This window comes from Fusarium oxysporum, chromosome IV, assembly GCF_013085055.1.
Source record: "Fusarium oxysporum Fo47 chromosome IV, complete sequence".
Taxonomy (NCBI): Eukaryota; Fungi; Ascomycota; class Sordariomycetes; order Hypocreales; family Nectriaceae; genus Fusarium; species Fusarium oxysporum.
The window spans coordinates 4023664-4040069 of record NC_072843.1 but is presented as its reverse complement, the minus strand read 5'-3'; the positions used below and the strand labels follow the sequence as shown (position 1 = coordinate 4040069).

Sequence of the window (16406 nt, the reverse complement as noted above, 5' to 3'; positions counted from 1 at the left end):
TGATATGTAAAGTTGGACTTTCATGTTGCCATGCAATCACGTACAAAGACCTTGATATGAACTACCGTTCATGCCATACGAACCGAGCGAGCGGCGCCACGCATTGTACAATATTTCTCGCGAAGGGAAACACGAGATTTGTGTAATAGAGCGGATGTAGTAGCGAAGGAGTTTACATAAGATCTAGCGAGCTCACCTAAGTTATGGCTTAGTTTCGTCCCTAATCCATCTGCCCATCCAGCGTCGATTGATCTCCTTCGCTTCTTGCACCATCCCTAGCTCTAGCAACAGCTGAATAGTACCTCTAGCCGCCGAGTATATAGCTGAGCTAATCCAAGCCTGCGTCGGGGCCGTATGCTCTCCAATAAAAATAGTGTTATGTTCAGTCTGATGATACGCTGGGATGTAGAGGTTATGCTGCTCAACATCAGGACGACACCACGAGGTCGCAGTATGTTCATCTTGTAACCAGCATAGTCTCTCATAATCGCCCGTGTAAAGCTCGCGCGCTTGCTCCCCATGAAGACTCACGATTGCGTCGAGAACTGTTTGAACGTGCTCTTCGTCAGAGAAGCTGACGTAGCGATCACTCCAATCTCCACCACGGTAGTGTGTTATGAGCCCAGGTCGGGACTCGTTCAATCCGTAGACAGGATAGTATAAAGCACCGATGGGTCTACTCTCAGGAATAGAGTAACCACCAAAGATAGGTCGCTCGCCCTTCTCCCAGAAACGTTCGGAGAAGAGGAGGGAGACTTTGCAGGCTGACTTAAAGCGTAGGCCTGCTTCGCTGATTGCGCGACCGAGGACGGATGAGAATGAGGGTAGAGCCATGAAGCGGGTCATTGTGAAGGGAACTGCCATGATGGTGTAGTCATAGTCCTTGGACTCAAACGTCCGGTTCTTGACGCTGGGATACCACGAGAGTCTTGTTCGAGTTTGGCCACCTTCGCCCTTGACAGATTCAAGCTTTCTGATCTTGCGATTGAGAACCAAACGGTCGGAAACATGAGGGATGAAAGCATCAGTGAGCCGATTGAATCCTCCGTCAACGCACTTCCATTCCGTCTCGCCCAGTGAGTCTTTAGTCCCATCTAATGCGAGATTTGAGTTGTGCACCATTTCATCCCAGAAGACATCGTAATCCGTCGCAGTCCATATCGCATCAGTGATGTTTTCGCTGGCATGGAAAGCTGCCCTCATCATGCACTGTTCACTCCAGTCATCATAGCTCTGGCTCATGACGAACTTGTGAGAGCGCCAGACATCGGCTTGGATGGCCTTGAGCATAGTTTCGTTCTTGAGGATCTCGTTCATGCGGTGCTTTGTTTCGTTGTATTCGGCTGATACCATAGCTGGCGGTTTCGCGAGGCTTGAGTTCGCATGGATGTCTGCTCTTGTTGGAATTCGGCCATCTCGATGGCGGCCAGTTCCCCAGGCAATAAGCTCATTAGGATGATGCTGAATCCAAGAGATAAAGTCGACTTTCCACTTTGAGTCATTTCCATTCATCTCATTGAGAGTCTCAGCCAATTGGAAAGTCAGCCGATGCTCCGTATACTCATGTGTAGAGTCATCGCTCTTGTAGGTAACAGTGTAAGGCAATCTCATCGGACCCATCTCAGCAAACTCCTGCGTACCACCGACGAACTTGGTTCTGAAGCGCCCGCCGACTCTGTCACTAGCTTCGATGATCTCCCAGTTGTGAAGACCTATGCTATCTAGCATTAGAGCGGTGGTGAGCCCAGATACACCGCCTCCGACAATGGCGACGGAGGCATTGGGAGCTTTGGAGACTGAGTTGCAATTGAGCTTAGCGACATCATCGAACCAGGCTCCGATTGAGTCGAAATTTTGCATCTGAGGCCTTTCGGTACAGGAACTCAGTTGTTGGGCCTTTGGTGGTAACTTGCTGCCATGTGCGGTGCTCAAGAATAGTAGCAGGAGAACTGAGGCGCCCCAGCGCTTATCGGTGAACTGGACCATTGCAGTTGCTCAGTAGGCCCTTTGTATGTCAAAAAAGGTTCAGAGATAGCGAGTGAGGCCTGGATGAGTTGAGAGGTACATTGAGCTATAAGTATTTCCACCTTGAGCCATACTTCTCAGTCACCAATTGAGAACTGCATAGTTGCGAAAATTCATGTCTACCTTGATGGAACTTGTTGCATCTTGCGATATTAATTATTCAGATCGCTGCCCTAAAGAAAGACTCATGCTTCCATAGAATATGTACGGCAGTTGCATAAGTGAAAGCAGATGGGACTTGATCTGCATGGAAAAGACCCTGATGGCTTGGCGCCAACCCCATCAAGGGCATCAGCGCCGGACCACAGCACCTTGTTCATAGCAGTGATCACCGAATTATTGAATATAGTAGTGGTGGCCACGAAGCAAAGATCAGTCACCAATGTTCTAGTGCAGAAGCTCAGTTGTCCTTGCAGGAGTGGAGCTATCTCTCCGGGTTCATGGACGTGGATTTCCCGCCGAACTGGAGACATGTTGCGAGGGTTACGCTGCTTCCATCATAAGTCAGGAAAGTATTTAGACAAGTTTAGGATAATTTAGGACATTGGGAGTCAGTTTAGAGTAATTCAGGATAAATCCAGCAGAATCTCCGAGTAGAATCCATTAGGCCTGGATACCGAAGCGGGACACGATTGTGGTGAATTGACCAAGATGCTGAATATCTGTATATGTGTATAAAGAAAATGTTCAATCTAGTTAACCATAAAGAAACTCTAACTCAGAATGTATCTCTACCGATCAGTCCTACACTCTAGGTCCCCAAAGTCTCGCCCTCTCCGCCTCAAACCCGGCCTTGTCCTCCGCCGTAGTCCTCAAGAACCCAATCTCCTTCCAGATATGAATGTACTTCCTCACCACAGTCTCCGAAACAGGTCCAACAGCCGAGAGAGACTTGGAGTGCTCAAGCGAATGCTTCACATCGAGAACAAGACCACCGCAGGCCATGCGTAGGTATGTGTCTTCGAGAAAATCCGCGAGTAGAGCAGCGGGGTTATCCTGCTGAGGAGCTTTGCGCACCATGTCGAGCCACTGCTTGAAGGGGACTTTGTTTGGGATGCGAAGGGCATCGGAGAGGATGTTGTTGACGTCGCGCCATTGTTGGCCGATGGGGTTGTCGATGTGGTAGATTGGGTAAGGGGCGCGGTCGGAGAGGATGAGATCGGTGAGAGTATCGGCGATGTCGTTGACCGGAGTCCAGTTGAGGTTTCCATCGACGTCAGGAAGAGCATTCAGAGTCTGAGAAGATTTGATGAGGAAGCCAAAGTGCTCCATTGGGTTCCAGTAGCCGCTTGTCTTGGACCCAGCGATCTGACCAAGACGCACGACCATGGGACGGAAGCGGTCGGTGAACTTGTGGAGAGTCTCATCAAGCATCCTCTCACAACCCCATTTCGCTTCAGCATACCCGTTACCGAGTAGTGAATCAATGGTAGTTCTCTCCTCAGGAACAACAATCTTTCCAGTCTGCCCAGCAGCCAACCCCCACTGTCCAACGACACCAATTGACGAAATCATCTGAAAGCTGAACTTGAAGTCCGCGGGACGACTAGAAGCACACTCACGTCCTAGATTAAGAAGATTGCGGAAGACCTGGAATTGCGACTCGAATCCAGACAGAGGACGCTTCGCACTCATGGGCCAAGCATTGTGGATGATGTGCGTGACGAACTGGATCAAACACGCGTACTCGCTATCCTTGACTCCAAGCTTAGGCTTCGAGGTATCGGCCTGGAAGATTCGCACCTTGGACTTGAGATGCTCTGGGAAGCGAATACCCTTGTCTCTCATGGCCTTGTACTGGCGTGTTGTCGGGTCTTCTCTGTTGGGGCGGTTGAGACATACGATGGTGCGGACTTCTTCGAGTTGCGCGAGGGCGTAGACGAGATGGCTTCCCAAACCGCCTGATGCGCCTGTGACAAGGACGACGCTTTCTTTTTTGCCAAGAGGAGGACCATCTGAGTTGGAGGTCGGCGCTTTGAAACCAGCGGTGTACTTGTTGACAAGCTCGGTGATTGCTTGTTCGCGTTCAGCGAGATTGGACGTGTCGCTGTGGGTGATGACTGCTTCTTGCGCGACAGCTTTAGAGACAATAGGCGCAGGAATGGCAACAGGTTTAGGAACCGGAGTAGCCAGACCCATCTCTCGCACCAGCATAGTCTTGAGATCGCCAACGGTCTGACACTCCATAAACAACTGCTCATGTGCGATGTCCAGACCAAAAGTATCCTGGAACCGACTTGCAATGACAAGTGACAGAAGAGAATCAACACCACAATCTGCAAAGTTCGTCTCATCGTCTAAATCAGAGCGCGCAACACCACTCTCCTCAGAGATAATCTCGAGAGCGCGCTCAAACTCAACTTCAGCTGATTCGACGAATTCTTCTTGGAGCTCTGGAGTGGCACTTCCAGTGGTAGTCGTGTCACGACCTGAGTCACTAGCCGCAGAAGATGAACTTCCAGAGACATCTTCGTCTGCACCGAGGAAGGTTCTCAGATCTTTGACGGTGGGGTGTTCGAAGAATAGGGCGTTGAAGTCCAGATCAATGTCCAGTTCTTCCTGGAAGCGAGCGGAGATGGTGAGACCGAGCAGGGAGTCGATGCCGACGTCCGAGAAGGTTGTGCTGTCGGTGAAGTCGGAGACGTCAATTCCGCTTTCCTCTGAGATGATGCGGATTGCGGTAGAGAACTTTGGTGGTTCTACCTTGACAGCTGGCTTGTTCTGGGTTGGCTTGGAGGTGGAATCCTTCGTTTGCGAGGGAGTGTTTCGGGGCTTGTCTTGAGTCTGGCGCTGAGGCTGGCCCTTTTTGCCGCTCTCAATTGAGAGGATCACCTTGAGGACTCTGCGCGGGACACCTTGAATCGCGATCTGACCAAAGAACGCGACAACTCTATCCTGGTCAAAGATCGTCACATCACCATACCAGAGCTTGTCCGCTCCAGCATGCATTTGAGTATAAGTAGTATACTCCTTCTCAAAGTCTAAAGGCTCGAAAAGCTCAAGTGATCCCCAGCCATGGTTCATGTAAACATCGACGTCAATATCTGTGTGATCATTGCAGTTCATAGCGAAACCACAAGACTGAGTAAGAGCGTCGATGACGGCGGGATGAGTGTGGAAGTCACCGTCGCGCTTGACGGTGCCGAAGCTGATTTTGCTGGAAGCTTCGAGGGTTTCGCTGTTGAGGACGACTTCGTCGATTGCGCGGTAGTCATCGTGGAAGCGAGCGAGTGGGCGGATCATGCGGTATGCCATGGGACGATTGAAGCGTGCGCTTTCACCGGTGGTGATTTGGTTGCGAAGATTCTGCATCTTCTGCTTCATGTTGCGGGCTTCGCTTTGGAGGCTGTCTTGATGGCTCCGGTCCTTGAAGCGGACTACACAGGCGGAGTGCTCTTGCAGATGACCCTTGCTCTGTCAGGTTGTCAGCATACGCACTAATATTGAATGATAAATTGATACTCACATCGAAAGACATGAAATTGATTGAGACTGATCGAGATGACCAGTGTGCCTCAGCATGGGCCTGAATGGGCTGGCGAGATCCATCACCACGGAGGATCAAAGCCTTGGACACGGTCATGTCCGAAACCACAACCATATCATCCTTCTGCTGTGGCTGATACCTCTCAAGTAGATACTTTCCCAGAGTCAATGCGATGTCAGCATAAACCGATGGAGTGCAAAGAGGAATTCCATCGACCTCATGACCCTGTACAAGCGGACTCAAGTCTTTGCGAGCAATATCGGCTTCAACAACAATATGAGTCTTCTTGGAATCGCCACTCTCTTCCACAACACTATGAATAGTAGTACTCTCAAGTTTAGAAACATTGTTGATGACCAGAGGAGGATCGCCCTTTCGCAGCGTCCAGTCATTGACGTACTGGATCCAGTACTCCTTAAGATCCCAGCTATAAGCTGGAAGATCGACGACAGTGTGTGCTCCGGGGAAGTTTCTCTGGTAATCAGCCCAGTTGATACTAGCACCAGCGTCGTAAAGGCTCTTGAGTGCTGCGGAGAGCATGTCCCATGGTGCTCGGCTACGCTGGAGTGAGGCGACACAGGTGATCTGTTGACCAAGGGTAGGCTTGACCATGCCTGAGACAGCTGGGTGAGGACCAACTTCGAGGACCATGGAACGATCGTTGATATAGCCATCGCGGTAAGCAGTGGTCAATGCGGCGAGCATGTCGACAGGCTGTCGAGAGTGTCTAGCGAGATATGAGGTATCAAAAGGATTCTCATTCTCGACGACTGTACCTTCCAAGGGACATAGAACTGGAATTCTGGGCCCGGAGAACTTTACTTTGCTGGCGAGCCTCTCGATGTCGGACACCACTGGCTCCAACTGAGATGAGTGGAAAGCGTAGGGGACCTTGAGAAGAGTGGTCTTGAAGCTAGCCGCCGTGAGCTGCTCCTTGACCTTGGCGATCTGCTCATTCGGGCCAGCAAGCACTGTCTCAATGGGAGAGTTGATACAAGCAGTCTCGTACTCTTGTCCCTTCAGAGTCTTGGCGATCTCCTCCTGGGAACCCTTCACCACAAGCATGGCGTGGGTACCACGAGTACAGTTCTGCTGAAGAAGCTGAGCTCGACCTCCAACAAGGAATATTGTATCAGTGTCTGACAGAACACCTGCGACGTTGAGAGCCGCATACTCTCCAAGACTGTGTCCCACAACAGCAGTCGGAGTAATTCCCCACGACGCCCAAAGTTTGCTCAGCGTAATCTGAAGACAAACACTAGCAAGCTGAACAAGCGAAGGCGCAAACTTGCTAACATTAGGCTCATCAGATTGAATGAAAGGAAGCATAGAAGGGAATCCCAAATTTTGTGCAACCTGATCCAGTGAAAGAAGCTCATTGCGCACGAATTCGTTCTCCTCAAAGAGCTGCTTTCCCATTCCTGGGTACTGAGCTCCCTGACCTGTGAAAGTGAAGACCACCTTTGGTGCTGCCTTGGGCCGTGTGACGCCAGTATTGTCCTGGAGAGCTGTTTCGATCTTGGAGCAGATTTCTTCGAGGGTTGCGCCGGGGACAAGAACGCGGTGTTGGTGGTGGATGCGACGTGCTGTGGTTGTGTAGGAGAGCTCGGCGAGGGAGATGTGTGAGTTTGTGCTGAGAAATTTGAGCATTGAACGCATGTTTCCTTGGAGGGAAACACCACTTTTTGCAGTGATGGCTATGGGGAATTGGACGCGAGAGTCATGGTTGGCAATAAGTTGTTTCCTTGGCGGTGCGTCCTGGATCAACAGAGCGGAGTTACCTCCCGCAGCACTGAAGTTGTTGACAAAGACACGTCTAGGGTTGGTCTCTGTGCCTTTCTTCCATTGCGTCGGCTCCAAAGCAATGCGAACGTTTCGTTGTTCAAGATCAGTGGGGAAGCGATGGTTGATCTTGTTCTTGATGCCGCAGTGTGGAACGATGGTGTCCTTCTTCAACATTTGAAGGACCTTGATCACACTGCAGACACCAGAGGCAGCCTCACCGTGGCCGATATTTGATTTCGCTGAGCCGATGAAGAGCTTCTGGAAATCTTTACGGGCGACTTTTCCGTCTGCTAGAGGAGGTGCGAAAGTCTCGAGGACACTGGACATCTCTGTGGCATCGCCAGCTTGAGTGCCTCTGTCATTGCGTGAGTAAGGACCATGAGCGGGAAAGGTGTAGACTTACGTTCCGTGCATCTCAACATAGCTAACAGAATAAGGATCAACAGCAGCCTCATTCAAAATCTTGTTAAAGATAACCCGCTGTGCACCAACATGCGGCCGCGTAATCGACTCCGACTCAGCAGAATGGTTCGTATACGCACCAAGAACAACACCCAAGATCGGATCATTCTCCGCAATCGCATCATCAAGCCTCTTGATAATAATAGTCGCAACACCTTCACCTCGACAATAGCCATCGGCGCCATCGTCAAAGGTCTTGCAGTTACCTGTGCGCGACAGAAAGTGTCCCCTGTCAAGACCAGCGTGATAATCAGGGTTGGTCAAGACATTGGTACCGCCGGCGATGGCAGTGTCGACGTCGCCTTGCCAGAGAGCGTTGCAGGCTAGATGGATACCGGCTAAGGATGATGAACACGCTGTGTCGACGGCGTAGCTCGGGCCGCTGAACTTGAAGAAATAGTTGATGCGGCCGGGAATGAAAGCTCTGTTTCCGCCGGGGATGTAGTACGTGTCGATGTTCTGGGCACTGTTTGTTTCCATCCAGTCATTGCTGGTGACACCATAAAAGATACCAACACGATCAGGTCGAGTAGAGGGCGTAGCATCAGGAACGATACCAGCTTGTTCGATTGCTTCGTAAGCTGTCATGAGAGCCAACCTCTGCGCAGGATCAATCTGAGGAGCTTCTCGTGGTGAGATGTTAAAGAAGCGAGCGTCAAACTCTGAGGGGTCATCTAGCCAGCAACCAAACGGCGTAGCGCTTGTGTTCTTTCCTGCGCCGGTAGGGTCAACGTGTGTTTGCTGATCCCAGCGAAGACTTGGAACGGGCTTGTGGACGTCGAGACCTTTGTAGAGAAGATTCCAGTAGGCTTCGTTATCTTTTGCTCCGGGGAAGCGACCGGACATAGCGACGATAGCAAGCTTTGGCTTGTTTGTGCCGGCGTCAGGAACGCTTGGGATATTGGTGGGTTGGCTAGGCATGGTGGTTTCTGGAACGAGATAACGAAGAGATGTCTTCTTGAGAGCAGTGTAAATCAAATGTTCAGCATTCGAACCAATCGACTGAACACTAAACTGCTGAGATCCAGTAGTCTCAAGAGCTGCTTGAACATCATCAAAGATCGAACTCCATCGAAGAGGTTGAAGAAGAGCCTGAGCGATGGCATCTTCCAAGAGTGTCGCGAAGCTTCGCTCTTCAGGCTTGGAACCCGTGCTGGAGAGAAGAGGAATCTGTTCAGATGGTGACACAGCCTTGTTGAGCATCAAGCCATCAACGATCCGTCGAGCGTCTTTCTGAGAGTACAGTTGTAGTGCATGGTAAGCACCATAGACGGGGATACTCTTAGCGGTGATGGTCTTGGAAGCAAGAAAATGCGTGAGATCACCAAGGCGCTGGGGCGGGCCGCTAACAGTAATACCATTTGGTGCATACGCACTGATGTAAGGCATACTAGTCAAGACGCCTCCATCCTGAACGGTCAAATTAGTATGCAATTGTTATCTCCATGTGTTGTGTTACGTTACTTACTTGGGCATCCCAGAACTCCTGGAAAGCTTTTGCTGCTTTTTGGCCAGGGACAAGAAGAGCCCAGCTCCTGTTCAAGTCTTGGCTTGGATCGATTCGTCGAGCTGTATCGGTGACGAGAAGGCCTGTTCGAAAAGCTGCGACGACGGACGAAACAGCCATGGGGATCAGGTCTGCGGTAAAGCTGCTGCAACTGACAGCCGCAGCCGCGAAAGCGCCGGTACAGAGACCAACGACCCTTGTATTCTGCGCATCATATGAAGAAATACCCGCTTGACTACTCACTGTTAACACCCTTTCAGGCACTATTGAAGTGTTGGTAACGCACCTAATGAATGTACCAAGCTGATACAAAGTCGTCATCGCCATATCAAGAGCCACACATCGCGGTCCGCTCTGATCCCAAAGAAGAAGATCCTCCTGGCACGTAAACCGCGGAAGATCCTTTCTAATACTATAGGGGATTTTGAAGAGCTCAGCGCGGAGGGCATTGTAACTCTGGTTCAGAAACTCATGAAGAAAGAGATTGTCGCGCTTCTGGAGGAGGTGCTGTAAATGAGGTTGGACCTCAAAGGTTTGGTCTCCGAAGAGATACAGCTTCATGTGGGATGCCATGACAAAGGTGTTGAATCTTGTTGATGTTTCGGTTGAAGTCTATGATGTTTTGTCTATGGTTACTTCTCTCTTGGCTTTGATGAGACGATGCCTCTTTTATCTACCTTCATATCACTCCATTCCTTCCATTGACTTTATCTCGCTGTCATCTTCTATCAGAGATCTTCATCATCTTACTCGGAGTCCGGCATATCAGACACTCAATCTTCTGAATGCCGTCATCACGGCCCCCCATTGCCGACGTCAACAAAGAGGTTTCATTCCCGACACTGAGCCTCCTCATGCCCAGATAATGCACGTCTGGCCCAAAAAAGACATACTACCGTTATTTTCGTACAGAATATAAGCCATGTTACTGTATCAAGACTTGTAAGACGGCGTCCGAGTCTCGGGAATCAGGTCGGTTCAGCTCGGGAACTTCACGGCGACTAAGGACTTCGGACGCCGCTCGATCCCGTCATCTCTCATAAAGCCTGATCCTATCGCGTTTAACGTTCTATGTCTACACTAACAGTCAAGGTTCAGTGCAAGATGGACAAAACGGATAGAGACGCTGTCATTGAGCATGCTACGCAGGTTAAACACCTCGTGCATGATCCCCACAGCTTCCTCACTGAACTGGTCGCGCAGCAACAGCAGTATCACTGCATCGCCTGGCTTTGCCACTTCGACATTCTCTCCAACATTCCCCAGCCTCCAGACTCTATCGCTTACTCTGATGTCGCCACCAAGGCTCAAGTTCCGCTGTCAAAGCTGCAGTCAGCAGCGCGCATGGTGATGACTACGGGTTTACTCTGCGAAACCAAAGATGGCAAGCTTTCTCACAGTACCCTTTCTGCACAATTCGCTACGAATGTTCATATGAAAACGCAGCTTCTTCATATAATCAATCAGACTGTTCCTCTCATGACGGGCTTGATTCAAGCTACAGAGAAATGGGGCGAGACGTCTGCGACTAATGAGACGGCTTATAATATTGTTCACAACACTGAGCTGTCGTTCTTTGAGCACCTGAAGACGCGGCCTGATCTCAACGAGGGCTTTCAGGCTTACATGAAGAGCCGTGCTGTGTCGCACACTGGCTCTAATGTTGAGCATCTTCTGAACGCTTTTGACTGGAAAGCCTTAGGACAAGCGCAAGTCGTTGATGTAAGTTCCCATCTCAATTCCCCGCGGCTTCATGCTGATGGTATACAGATTGGCGGAAGCAGTGGCTCAACATCTATAATGCTGGCGACGGCATTCCCGTTACTCAATATCGTCATTGAAGATCTCCCAGAGCCCATTGAGAACGCCAAGGCTCGCCTGTCTGACTTACCATCAGACATCAAGTCTCGTATTGAGATCAAGGCATACGACTTCTTCACTCCCCAGCCCGTCAAAAACGCAGATGTTTATCTCTTGCGCACCATTCTTCACGACTGGCCCGACGCTGATGCCATCAAGATCCTTCAAGGCATCGTCGCAGCCATGGGTCCTTCCAGTCGCTTGCTGATCATGGACATGGTGTTGCCAAAGCCAGGTTCTGGGTCTGTAACCTTTGAAGCAGCGCTAAGACAGAAGGATCTTACCATGATTCAGTGCTTCAATGCTCAGGAGCGTGAGGTTGAGGAGTGGAGTGCCCTGCTTACCAAGGCTGATCCGAGACTGAAGATACAGGCGATTGAGAGGCCTGCTGGGAGTGAGTTGTCGGTGATTGAGGCTACGCTTGATGAGTCTCCGGAGCAGGCGGCGTGGTTTTAGACAACCTTATAGACAATTGGTCCTTGTTCCCATACTTTTTCTTCCCTTGCTGGTCGTGATACTTGTCATGATGTTCGAGAGATCAATTGACGGCAAGTCAACCCTGAAAGTCTGTCCCAAACTTCACCAGGTTCGACGTGTTCTTTTACTCATGCCTTCTCTCCCATTTTATGTTAATCCAGGTGATTTTACAAAGATCTTATAACTCATGATTATATGAAGCCTAAATTTAGGATAGCATTATGATAACTTTAGGGCGGCATCAAGATCGTATAAGGTCCTGGTACAGATCCAGGGATCGACGAAGTCGTCGACGTGGAAGAGGGCCTTACAATCGCGCAGCTTTGCAGCCCAAGAATATCGCGTTGGGGTCACACGTCTGTCGCGATGCGATATTGAAGACACGATGAAGCATCTCAAGCGTTACTGCGCAGTACGTAAACACACTCGATTGACGGTCTTCGTCCGATCTACTATCACTCTTACAAATCTAAGACCAATCCCCATCCTGAAGATCCTCCAACTTCTGTCCCGCCTTGATCTGCTCCTGCACCTCCTTCATCGTCCAATGTCTATACTTATGCCCTTTTGGGAAATTCGTGTTAACCAACGGAACCCGTCCCCCACTGACAACATGCGTCAACGCCTCAGCAAACTTCTCATACGCATACGCCTCCGGATCATGCGACCACACCCACTTCGGATATCGCGATCTAATCAGCGCCGGATTCTTCATGATCGCATCCCAATCCGTGTGCTGCTTGAGCTGCTGGTTCACAAACCCCATTTTCTGTCCACAGCTGACTCGCTGAAAGCGTAACTTGTTGTACACTTTTGTAGCATTGGCAGCTTGGGATCTACCGGCGAGTTGCAGACACGTTGCGAGGGTGACGCCGTCTTCTATGGCTTGCGTTGCGCCGTTGCCAGATGTGGGTAGGAATGCGTGCGCTGCGTCGCCGAGCTGGACGACGCGGCCGCCGGGAGATGTCCATTGCTCGTGGGGGTCGCGGAATTTGAGCTGCCAGTTCACGACGGAGCCTTTGGGGGCGGTGCGGATGAAGGCGGCGATTGCAGGGTGCACGGCGTCGTTCTTTTCCATCTCGATGATCACTTCTGCTGGGTCAATGTCTGGGATCCAGGACTCACTGGCAGATTCTGCGTGCTGGTGTGTGTGTTAGTGGTTTGTCGAGAATTGGGGAGAGGTGACTTACAGAGTGGATGAAACTCCAGAAAGCGAGATCGTGAGTCAAGCACATCATGTTGTGAGAACCATTTCTGCAATCATCAGTATATCCTCTCTCATCGGCTTCAGGGAACTCACCCAAGCCAGAACTGCCAAATCGGCTTATCGCCAGGCTTAAAGTTCCACATCTCCCTGACCTTGGAATCCTTAAGCGCATGCTCAACAGGATAACCCGCACGGTAAATCGCCTTTCCACTAGTCGCCAACTGGTCCGGCATACCAGGAACAACAGTGTTGCTCTTCGTCCTGAGCCCATCAGCAGCAACGACAATATCCGCTGTTCTCTTTTCTCCATTCTCAAGAACAACACCCCCAGCACAACCTTCAACATCCTCCCAGTACTCAACAACCCTACATCCCCACTCAACGTGAATGCCCACGCGCTCCGCCTGTTTCAAGAACGCGCGGTACAGCTTAACACGCGAATGAGCATTAACAGAGGGAAAACCACGACGACTCGGTAAATTCTCTGGATCATTAAACATAGGCGGTGCAGGACCCCAGATACGCTCGCCGGTCTGTCTATAGTAAGACATGTCGACGTCGTACTGGTTCTCCTCAATCTCATAGCCCATATCAGGCCAGTGGCGCAGAAGAAGGATGGCGCTGGGCTGGATTTGAACATTATCACCTGTCCAGACTGGACTGGGACTGCGGTCGATGATGCGAACGTTGTGTCCTTTGCGCCAGCATTCAAGGGCGCAGGTCATTCCGCCTAGACCGGCGCCTGCGATGAGGACGTTGATACCGGTCGAGGGGTAACGAAAGACTTGGAGGTCGATGCCTCGTTTGATGGAGTCATCGAGTCTTTCTTGGGAAAAGGTCGGGTATTCTTGATGATCACCGTTGAGAGTGCCGTTAGGCTTTTCCTCGGGCGCGTCAGCCATGATGGGGTGAGTGCCGTTTGTCTGTGTGCTTGCCATGGCCATGGTTCCCAATTGAAATTGAGTTGACAACGAGAAAACGGAGGCAGGCTTGTCTAGAAAAACTGAGAGAAGGTGATCTTCTTGTGAGATTATGTGACGAGTCCTCTATTTGAAGCCAAGTAGACCGGCGATGCTTGGTGTTCTTGGCATCCTATTGTCAAGAACGCCACAGTCTTCAGCTCTGTGTGTACAACTTCAGTCCCCGAAATGGATCCCGAAGACATCCCCATACAGTTTCAATTACTTCGCTATCACATTCAATCCCTTGGCGTCCAGTGCGGCCTACTTACGTCAAGGTCCATCTGACTTGGTTCTCGCGTGTAAGCCAACATTGACACTCCGACTCGATGACACCATGACCGTGCTTATTATCTTCAAAGCATCATATCTCACAGAGAGGTAGATAGATAATGCGACGTCGATTATACGGGGAGAAGTTGTTCTTTGTTTCGGGGTCCGAATCCCAATTTGGCTACGTCTTTGTGTCTGTGCAACGGCCGTGGCGCTGGGACTCCGTTGTTGTCGACGCCATGGATCGATCCTTGCCGTAAAGGTATCTTATCTACGCCTCTTCACGGATGCCGAGCTCCGGGGATCTGGTTTGATAGATTGGTCTCCTGAAAAGTGGCGTGTCGAGGTAGTCAGAAGGAGGTGCTCTCAGGACGTCTGTTCTTTACGTGCAAGAACCAGGCACAGGCAGACGCTAGAGGGACACTTGACTGGAGAAATGTTGTGATAACTCTCAATTCTGTAGTCTTTCCAAATGTTCTGCTTTCGTCTACATGGATACTCTAGCTACGTCGTGTCCGAAGGTACTTCTCATGGAGACTCTATTCCTGGCGTGTCCGCGATCTTGTAGACATACTTCACCGCACTAGCCTTTCCGTTCTTCAAGTTTGTCAAGCCCTTCTCTATCCCTCCCAAGCCCCCAGGCACAACCTCTTGCGGGTGTGCCTTGAACCATCCGTCCTCAAGCCCTCTACCGAAGGATATCGAAAGCGCCCGGGCGAATACCTTCAAATCTTCATGTACACTAGCTACCGTAGTGACCGACTTCTCAATGGTCTTTGGGATATCAGAATAGCTCTGTGCAGGAATAATGAGAGTGATCTTCCCCGTTTGGTGATCAAGAACATCGCAGATTGTCTGGTAGGAACCCATCTCCGACACAGCGTCAAAGGCGTACTCTAGCTTTTCGCCTCTGAGGCTGGCCTTGATCTCTTGAGCGACTGTTGCGCGCCCTTTTCTGTAGTCAATGACTGTGTCGCCCTTAGAGCTGTCAATCATTCTCTCGACATGCTCTTGCGCACGACCAGCGACGCATATGAGAGGGTGGATGTTAGACTTCTTGGCCAGTTGGACTGCGTATGATCCAACGGCTGATGAAGCGCCCCAGATCATAAGGGGTAGTTTTTGAAGGTCGGAGATTGGATGCGTTGGGTGTGGAAGATTGAGCTTTGCGTAAAGGGCACAAGCTGCGGTAAATGCAGCGAAGGGTATGGCAGCACCCTCTACGACCATGGTGTCAGCCATGAGAAACATAATAAAGATCAGAATGCTTACCTTGGAAAGAAATGTGTTCAGGTAGATGAATGGTGGTGTATGCCCAGCTTACACCATACTCAGCGTAACTCCCGCCAGGCTGCTTCCCCTCGTGCATCGCCGCGACGCGATCACCGATTTTGAAGTCAGAGACTCCCTCGCCAACCTCATGAACTACTCCAGCGTGATCATCGCCCTGGTTGATGGAAGCCTTGCTTCCCCAATACTCAGGTCGTTTCCTTCAGAATGTCAGCCTGGGTATGAATGAGGCCGAGGGTAGTTTGGGGTGCTCACCAATCCTTGGGGTTACTACCAGCGTATTCAATCTTGACAACAACTTGCCCCGGTCCCGGTTTCGGAATCTCACTCTCAATGATGTGGACTTTTGGTCCGCGCGATACAATCGCCTCTTTCATTGTTCTGGCCGCTCTAATGTGTGATGAGAGTGCATGAAGACGCTTCACCGAAGTGCGATTGCGCAAATGGGAAAACATTGCGATGAGATAATTCACCATTCATCTTTGTCAGTCCAGAATGACGGTAAAATTAGGCGTCAACGGCAGGCAAGAAAACTTAGGACCTCTTTTCTAAGTGATGAAAAGACTTAGGTAAGTTTAGCATATCTTGGCAAGTCTTTAGACCAGTTTATTTTAGCACCCTGATTCAAGTTCAGAAGTTTTCTTACTCCCTGGGGGCCATCAATGAAGCCGCTTTCATTGCATCACATCGCATCGCGTTATGTTTCACGACTTACACGGTCGGAGCTTGAGGGGCTAAAATCCGAACAGCGAATGTCAACAGCGAGAGGCCGAAAGAGGCGTAGCTTCACAGTGTCCAGGAAGCGGTTTTAGTGCCGAGGCGCGAGAATGATACAGCCAATGGATTTGACGTGAAACGTCTCACGGCATTTACGAGCTTACTCTAGGTGAGGCTGCTTATGCCCTAATTCCCGTCACGGGTAAATGCAGTGGATTTCTGCTGCACTCTGATTCTAGTGTCTGACGTCCTTTCTTGCATCCTCAATTGGATCTAGCTTCTTGAGGAGCTGCAGCGACTCAAGCTACTGCTGTTGACCCTTTTTCTTTTCGACGCCATTGACAACTGGGTGGATTA

The 16406-nt window shown here is 50.5% G+C and overlaps 5 protein-coding genes across 5 annotated transcripts; 1 reads left to right on the top strand and 4 right to left on the bottom strand.

The window, feature by feature from the left end:
• Positions 1-201: 201 nt before the first annotated feature.
• Positions 202-1986, bottom strand: FOBCDRAFT_132915 (uncharacterized protein; the record flags this gene model as incomplete). Its single annotated transcript, XM_031178194.2, has 1 exon — positions 202-1986. One exon carries the CDS (start codon positions 1984-1986, stop codon positions 202-204), a length of 1785 nt encoding a protein of 594 aa, XP_031044081.2.
• Positions 1987-2769: 783 nt separating this feature from the next.
• On the bottom strand, positions 2770-9839 carry FOBCDRAFT_133292 (beta-ketoacyl synthase; the record flags this gene model as incomplete). The annotated part of the gene is made up of 5 exons (XM_059607901.1): positions 2770-5439; positions 5492-7652; positions 7701-9169; positions 9228-9508; positions 9566-9839. The coding sequence occupies 5 exons, from the start codon at positions 9837-9839 to the stop codon at positions 2770-2772; spliced, it is 6855 nt and encodes a 2284-aa protein (XP_059464747.1).
• Positions 9840-10370: 531 nt separating this feature from the next.
• FOBCDRAFT_132712 (O-methyltransferase-domain-containing protein) lies at positions 10371-11582 on the top strand (the record flags this gene model as incomplete). The annotated part of the gene is made up of 2 exons (XM_031178196.3): positions 10371-10988; positions 11037-11582. 2 exons carry the CDS (start codon positions 10371-10373, stop codon positions 11580-11582), a joined length of 1164 nt encoding a protein of 387 aa, XP_031044083.3.
• Positions 11583-12072: 490 nt separating this feature from the next.
• Positions 12073-13712, bottom strand: FOBCDRAFT_239306 (uncharacterized protein; the record flags this gene model as incomplete). The annotated part of the gene is made up of 3 exons (XM_031178197.3): positions 12073-12744; positions 12794-12857; positions 12904-13712. 3 exons carry the CDS (start codon positions 13710-13712, stop codon positions 12073-12075), a joined length of 1545 nt encoding a protein of 514 aa, XP_031044084.3.
• An 858-nt stretch (positions 13713-14570) lies between these two features.
• FOBCDRAFT_200735 (oxidoreductase) lies at positions 14571-15787 on the bottom strand (the record flags this gene model as incomplete). Its single annotated transcript, XM_031178198.3, has 3 exons — positions 14571-15262; positions 15315-15532; positions 15588-15787. 3 exons carry the CDS (start codon positions 15785-15787, stop codon positions 14571-14573), a joined length of 1110 nt encoding a protein of 369 aa, XP_031044085.3.
• Positions 15788-16406: the final 619 nt, after the last annotated feature.